Source organism: Pyrus communis, chromosome 2, assembly GCF_963583255.1.
Source record: "Pyrus communis chromosome 2, drPyrComm1.1, whole genome shotgun sequence".
Lineage (NCBI taxonomy): Eukaryota > Viridiplantae > Streptophyta > Magnoliopsida > Rosales > Rosaceae > Pyrus > Pyrus communis.
Window position 1 is genome coordinate 7654270 of NC_084804.1, and position 8439 is coordinate 7662708.

At 38.7% G+C, this 8439-nt stretch overlaps 1 protein-coding gene across 1 annotated transcript; it reads right to left on the reverse strand.

Moving 5' to 3' along the window:
- Positions 1 to 940: 940 nt before the first annotated feature.
- Positions 941 to 8200, reverse strand: LOC137726797 (uncharacterized). The gene is made up of 9 exons (XM_068465757.1): positions 8016 to 8200; positions 3934 to 7035; positions 3759 to 3839; positions 2855 to 3007; positions 2334 to 2497; positions 2090 to 2237; positions 1796 to 1918; positions 1578 to 1665; positions 941 to 1390 (listed from the first exon to the last, which is right to left on the reverse strand). Exons 2-9 carry the CDS (start codon positions 6958 to 6960, stop codon positions 1188 to 1190), a joined length of 3987 nt encoding a protein of 1328 aa, XP_068321858.1. The 5' UTR covers positions 6961 to 7035; positions 8016 to 8200; the 3' UTR covers positions 941 to 1187.
- Positions 8201 to 8439: the final 239 nt, after the last annotated feature.

The following is an 8439-nucleotide window of genomic DNA, read 5'->3' on the forward strand; positions in this document are numbered from 1 at the left end:
ATACAAACAATTACCGAAAAATTTGAAACTACACGATTTTTTTTTTTTTTTAACTCCCATGTTTAAGTGTTTTGTTCTTAGTTTTCAACAAGGAAAATTTATTCAATCTTATCAACAAAGCGAATAAGAAAGATTTAAGAGATGGATTAATCTTGAACCAAATGATAAATTAAGTTATTAACATGTCCAGCTAAACCCTAATCCTAACATGAAGAGAATCCGAACTCCACATGTATTTATTGACATGAAAGTGATTAACTTTACCACGTTATGTTTTATATACAAGCAATTTCATGAAAAGAAGATTCAAACACAAGATCGTAAGTCTTTAAAAGAGGAGGAGTCAAACATAAAATCTCGAGCACACAACTTTAACATGTTAAAATGTGGGCAAAATACTTTAGAATGTGATCTTTTTATTTTTTTCTAACCAGTATCATTGTCACATTATGTAAGGAGAACGGCTTGACTCTTTAAGATTGAGATTTATGAAACTTTGTGTTTATATTCGAACCATTCATATTATAAATCATTCTGCAAAAATTATATCTGCAAAAATTCAATTCAAAATAAGATTGTTTTGCCAATCAAATGTACCCTATAGATATACTATTCGTAATTCTTTTACCAAATCCGTCTATATAGTTTTATATGTTCTTTGACTATACAATCTCATATTTTATTGATTTTTTGCAATAATGATCTTTACAGAGTAAATTTATAATATGAACAGTTTCAATCATGAGCACAAAATTCCGTTAGCATCTTGAGAAAGAACTCCTCAATCTTGAGCAGCCAAAGTCAAAAACCAAAGTGACCTTTGAAGTAGATGATCAAATGAACATGAAACAATTGTCTTTCACTACTATTTTTTTTTTCTTTTTCTTTTTCTTTTTTCTTTTTTTTTTGGTTTATTTCATTGAATTTTGAGCTTTCAAACAAAAGGAAAAATAAAAGTTTGTATTTCACTATGAACACAAATAAATTGATTTACGTATAAAACCCAATTCTTCCCGTTTTATGCACCAAAAACACAATCACTCCGTTCCGTTCTGTAAAATAGTTGGTTGGGAGCCCTTCTCCCCATTCATATAATACACACAACCTATATGGGGTATAAATAATTTATAATAATCGGCTCTCGTGCTTTAGCCGAGATTGCACAAGGGAATCATCGTCGAACTCTGCTACTTGGGGACCTGGTTCTGTGGCTGAACCGGTGGTTTAGTAGGCCGGCAAGCTGCAGTCATCACCCTCAAGCGTTTGGTTATTTCTGTAAACGACGGGCGAGCAACAGGATCCGCGGCCCAGCATTCCTCCATTAGCAACTTCCATTCAGAATCACAAAAGGGCGGCACATGTGGCCTCAATGTGTTATTCACAATGCCTCCTGCAAGTAACCAAGCGTCAGTATTTCCGGTTTTCTCTTTCAATCTCGGCTCCATACACATGAAAAATCAGCACGTCAGCAATGAACACACGCTAAAACACCAGGACTAATAAACAAGATATTATATGTGCTTGAATATCGGACTGAAGCCCAGTAAGACCATGAAGAGAGAACTTAGTGTACACACCTATGATTGCTCCGTAATGCATATTGGCATAAGGCTCCTCACCAGTTAGAATCTCCCATAAGACAATACCAAAGGAGAATACATCAACCTGTCAACAGGCATAAAGTGGTTCAATGACGTTGCATCAACGTGTGTGGAAAAGAAAATCAGCTGAAACTGTGTGGTAGTAACAGTCTTTTTCTGCCAGCAAGCATTAGATATGAATTGTACCATCCTACCTTTTCAGAAACCTTACTGCTGCCACCATTAAGAAGCTCCGGAGCCATCCATGGTAGGGTACCCCTAACACCACCAGTGACCAAGGTATTTCTTTTGATTTTTGACAATCCAAAATCTGCTACCTGCAAAATTATATAATTCTCTGCTAAATACAATGTTTGATTTTGGAACATAATAACAGTTTGGCAAAGAAGAAAGGACGATAAAAAAGACCCACATAATAAGCTCGATTCCATCATGAATTCCTGATCAACTATAGAATCTTATATAGACAACAAGAATTATACAAATACCTTGCAAATGGGTCGTTGAGGGTCTTTCAAGTTTACAAGCAAATTGTCGCATTTCAAATCAAAGTGCACTATGTTTTTTGAATGTAGGTATTCCATTCCAAATGCTGCATCCATCGCAATAATGAGCCTCTTACGACGATCAAGATGTCTGGGAATTCACAAAACCAATATAAGATAAAGATTGAAGTGCCTGGTACACTGGTAAGGATTACATCATTGACGTAACTAAAGAGAACAGTATTACCTTTCCTTGCTAAGTAAAACATGCCTCAGAGAGCCATTCACCATGAACTCGGCCACTGTGGCTAGTGTTCCTCCTGGTCCATTCTGGACAACGCCATAAAATGCCACCACATTTGGATGGTGAAGCTTCGAAAGAATTTCAGCTTCACGCCAGAACTCAACAGTCTGACCAGGGGGAAAGAAAAGAAAAAAAGAAGAAGAGGATCAATGGTTATTGTTATTGACATGTCACATGATGACAAGTTAATGAGCACAATGCTGTAGGTGAATGCTACCCTCCACCAGCCAGCACCGAGAGGTTACTGTAAATATCTGATATAACAATCACTACCAGACTAGACGATGGAGGGATGACAGCCATCTGAATTTGAATCGATGGATTGTTTATAGCCTTCATATTGTATAATATCATAATAGAAATATTCTTCACGTTTGACTGGAAAAACATATTCACCTAACATGACTCACTCGACCTCTAGCTTAGTGAACTATTGAACAAAAAACCTATCTGTTCTGACTCACCAGTCTTTCTTGCTCTGATGAACGCCCTGTGAAACAGCTCTTTTTTATCCGCTTAATGGCCACATCTGTTCCCCTCCATTTTCCATGATAAACAGTTCCAAATGTGCCAGAACCCAATTCCCTAAGCTCTTCAAGATCTTCATTCTCTATGATCTGCAATGAAATACATAGATGGCCAACAAGAGAATTAACAGACTTCAAAAATCTGCAATTTGCACAACTGAACAAGGTGCGGATGATATTAATAAGGGATAAACGTATGTGTCTGACACTACATGATGAATACACGGCAAGATGTTCCATCAATCAATTTTGCTGTGCAAAAGTTGGGATATGTGATATTAGCATGACAATGAAGCTTCTACTAAACAAATCAAAGTAAAAAAAAAACAACCAGGATTCATGTAGCATAGAAACAAGGCAGAGCTGGTATGCAATACATTCTATTAGGCAGTCATTTAGGTTTAACAGTTGTAAAATTAGAGGTGGCAAGATGCCACAAATGGTATGAAGAAATAAAACTGTTAGTAATGGCAGTGCCATGGTAGTTAGGGAAGTATAATACTATATATTCTGATGTTTGAGGGATTAGTGGTTTCCATAAAATAGAACTACAGAAAAGGAACATGGTGGGAGTGTCAACACTGCTAATAAGTAGGCTGTGCAGGCAGAATTCTATAGTGGAAAGGCAAAATTTTACTTCCAAATACAACCCAAGTATTACTAGTTTTACTCAAATACTTCCTTGACTTTAATTGAACAAGGATACTAAAAATTCTTATAGTTGGAAGAACAGAAAGTAAAGAAAAACAGATCTGTATAGTTTATTGATTGGTTAAAACGAAGACCACTAGTTAACGTTTCCATAATGCAGATTGAAATTGTAATAGGTAAATTATCTTACCTGCAAGGTAGTAATATCAAATTCTTCCAAAGGAATATCGACAAGAGGTACACCTGTGTTCTGAATATTTAGCCCACCATCCTACAAGAAAGAGCAATAGAAAATTGGTCAGAGGCAATCAATATGATAAGTTGATAACAGTGTGATTTACTAGTAAAAGATACAGAAGAAATACCTCATACTCTGATTCTCTTACTCCATGATTTACCCCATCCAGCTGCTCACTTTCAATTCCCCTTAGTGGCGTAGGATTGTAATCTGAACCTAAATTCACTTTGTTTGGTCCAGCTAAAGCAGGCAAACCTTGACGAATATCTTCATCAAAATTTATTTGGGAATCAGTGTGACCAAAAACAACTCCATCAGACTTCAAAGGTGGAAAGCTGTAATCTACTGGAGCTCCTGATCCAATATCAGTCGGTGGGGATGAGAAACCCAGATGGTCCTGATCCATAAGGGAAACATCTTTTCTTACAAATTCATTCTGAGCCAAATTTCGGAAATACGACCAATGCTTAGGCTCGGGATTCTCCATGTTCAAGCTCAAGCCAGTTCCATCGCCAGGAAGTGGAGGAAGATCAGAAAGATCCCCTGAGATTCTAGCTTTAGAAAATATATCAGACAGGAAGTCACGCGGAAAGCGGTCATTAATATCAATGAGAATGTCTCCCTGCTCCGGAGTGCCAGCACCAGCAGCAGACTCCCCATGAGCAACACCTTTGGCTGGGTTCTCTGCCCTAGTCAATGGTTGTCCATGACCCTTGGCATTATTCTCATTGTCCTTATTGGCAGCAATCTCAGACCATTTAAATTCTGGTTGAACTGAAGCAGAATCATGTGTAAGCTTCCCAAATGTTTCCCGATCAGCAGTTTGTTGAGTCAGCGCAGCCGCTACTTTATCATTGCTACTTGGGTCTTTGTAGTTATCTTTTGGCCAGCCCATTTCCTGATCCAATTTTTGTACCTTTGACTCAAGCCCCTCATCATAAGCATCAGAACTCATTTTACTAATATTTTCAGCAAATGCCAGTCCATCTTCAACGTGCAATAGTTTTGAAGGTAAGCCCGGCTGCACAGACTGTTCAGACTGCAAAGGGACATTCTCACCATGCAATTTATCCACGGATTCCGCAATTGGTTGTGAGTGATCAGGATGTGCTTGAGTTACCATAAACTGGGAACCAAAAGAATCACCAGATTTTGATAAACGGTTCAATTCTGCTTGTTCCCTGGGGATCCGCTCAGAATGATAGACACGCTGAGGAGCCACAGGTGGTTCAAGGTAGCTAAAGTCCATTGAATCAACCTCAGAGCCACCATATCCAGGAGTAGAATGTCCACTGGTTGTGTGGAATTGGTCATCTTCATTGATCTTTTTCCCATCATTTACATCTTCAGAGGCGATTGGTTTTTGTCGAGGTTCCTGGAGCTTTTTGCTGCTTCTTGAAGCCAACAAAGGTGATCCTGTCTCTGCTGCTGAATTGGCAACTGAAACTTGATCCCTAGAAATATGATTGGGAACTAAACCGTCAGATGAAGGGAGAGAAACAGTGTTTTCATTTTCTAAATTCCTCGGTTTATCGCTTTCATTTATCTTGTGGAGAGAACTCTCTCTCTTCATTCTTGCTTCCTTTGGTGAAACTTCCTTCTCTAAAGATTGAATTTTCTCAGGTTCACTTATCTTTTTTGCTGAGCTGTTTTTTTTCAATTTTGTCTCCTTTATGGGCAATTCTGAACCTTGCCCACGCATGCCACCATATAGCTGCTCTTCAATCAATCCCCCCTGTTGAGGGGATTGGCCGTGTATTGGCATTGAATCAATATTTCCTCCAGGTGTTGCATGATGTGAAGTGAGAGAACTAGAATCATATTGTAATGGAACCGATGAAGGCATAGCAGTCTGACCATCTTTCCCGGGGACAGAGTGGAAAGTTGACACTGGATGTTGTCTGGCTTCTCCACTATGCATCATCTGCCCCTGGCATGGTTGTGAATTGGATTCATTAGCCCTTGAAGAACCTGGAAATCCTGATTGAGAAGAAAGGTCAGTTGAGATAGGCACATTTGGTGCCGAAGGCGCTGTGCCAGCACCAACTGTATCAGGCACTGCTTGAGTGCTCTCCCTTGCAACGTTTAGACTGAGCAACTCTTCCAAGTTGTTGCCTGGAGAACTTGCCAAAGCAATAGAATTCTTTCTTGAACCTAAGTCAATACCATTTACAGCAACTACATACTGAATCTCAGAATCACCATCCACGCTTTCTACACCATACTGAGAATCCTCCAAATCAACATGAGAAAACAGGAACACCCTAGGTTTCTGTGATCCCCCATCTTGTAGCCCATTGAACTCATCCATCATGTTTTGCAGATCTTCATCACATGAAACAGAAACAAGTGCATCAAGATCCTCACCGGGAAGCTGATACTTTATTGCACGAGTTTGGTCATAAATTGTCAACATTTTCTGCATCAGATCCTGCCAAAAGATATCCCTGTTTAACCGTATAATACGTGTTTCGCCTCCAACATATCTAAGCCTTCCATCACTCGGACGAGGTAAAATTTTACCACCAAAGCTGCAGAGAAACTTCACTTTCCTCACTGAGCTATCAGACATTCCTGAAGAAGCATAATGAAGTCCTCGATTGCTGTCATTCCTTGATGAGGATTGTGGTAATCGTACTGAATCAAAGTAACTCTTATCTTCGTGTGCATAAGATGCCTTTCTTTCAAATTCCTGGACACGCCCTTTATCTACCATGTTTGGTAACGAAGTATCAGACCCACTTTCTGAACCTGTATGGCTAATTCCCAGTAAGCCCTTTAGATCCATATAGTTAGGAGCACTATTAGGATCCCCAGAAGCTAAATGTTGCCTTGGGTTCACTCTTTCCCTCATGAATTCAAGAGCAAATTCCTCACCGGTCTGAATGGAGTAATTCAACACAGGCCTGGCTCCAACAGCAACATTGTAATCTGGAGGTCTCATGTTAGTACTAGCATTACTTGATGGATCCTGGAAGTACCTTTGATTGGATGACCCATTTCCGTCGTTTCTAGCTTCAACATTATTGTAGCGAACGTGCTCATAGTTTTTGTGTTGATCCATTGCACCTCTACCCATATTTCTATCCATGCTGTCTAAAGTCACATGGATAAACATCCAAGCAAACAAGCAGTAAATATGGCACGTAAGCATGTTCCCATGGGTAGCCAACTGCAATCTTTGCCAACAGCAAACATTCTTCCAACAAAGCAATCCTTAACTAGTAACCTGAGAGAGCAAATGAGGTATCACTAGATCAGTTAACCATAAGGATTATTTCTAAGCATGAGCAACGTCTAAGAAAACAACCTTCTCCAACAAGACAGTAGTCAGAAACTTGAAGCATCTTAAGCAAATTATGAATTAGAATTCAAATGCATCAATATGTAATCAAATATTTTAACCCAAAAAACCTCTCGTAATTATGTAATTTTCAGAAATGCTATGCTATTCACATACATTGTAATTTGAAGCACATTCATTCGCTTCGAATCACGCTTCTCCCTAAATAAGACAAAAGTGGCAAAAAGTCGTTTATAGGATTTCCTAATTTCTCAATCATTTATTCTTATTCTCAGTGATCAAACAGGCAATAAATCAACACGACTAGAATCCGAAAGACATCCTACAATTCACATTGTCTGGATCAACTTAAGACTGCATCATCAATGACCAACACGACTTCCATCGTATGCAAACCGTATACAGATGTTTGACAATCACACAGCTAAGAATGCTCAGCTTTTCGCTACAGTCAATGCCAGCAACACAATCTTAATAAAATTAGACAATCCACGAGCAAATGCATAACTCGTAAAATTGACTAAATCATTAAAATTATTGGACCAGAAAGGACTAGAGGAGACTTCAGATAGATTTTGAGGCGCCGGCATGCAACTCAGATTCAAGATCCTAAACGGCTAAACCCACCAAATTAATCCCAATAAAAATAAAAATAAAACCTAATTGAGCACACAGAAACACTAAAAAAAAATAAATCAAAATTCGCAACAAAAACGCAAGATTTCAGCATACAAACTCCGACCAGTCAACCTCACACAAAATTAGCTCAAAATTAAACATCTAATCCCCAAATTAACAAAAAAAGACAAAATCTTGCGAGAGATCCAGCTGAAGTCCGTACAATAATCGGATAAACAAACACAAAAACGATCCGAAAATTAAAAAAATCAAAATACAATGATTACCTCCGAAAAAACTACAATCCATCAATCAAGAGCACGAACACTCACAGTGACGACCCGTCTCTCTCTCCGATGATAGTTGAACCGTCTCTGAGCTCAAAGACCCTCACTTTTTTCTATAATTTTCTTCTTTTCATTTGTATTGTAAGAAGATTTGGGCGTCTCTGATTTTACGTCCCTCTCAGCACAGTTAAACGATTATTTAATATGCACGGCAGACAAAAAACCAAAAAACATTTACAAACAAATGAAAGAAGGAGAGCCACGCGTTTTTATGGAGCGTGTAGGACACATGCCAGTTGGAGCCGGAATGGATATTCCCGCGGGCGTACCCAGGTGTGAACTCGGTCACATTTGATATGACCCAATTCGGTGGATTAAATATCAAATATTCAACACAAAGATATTTGTTTCAATGCTAATCTGT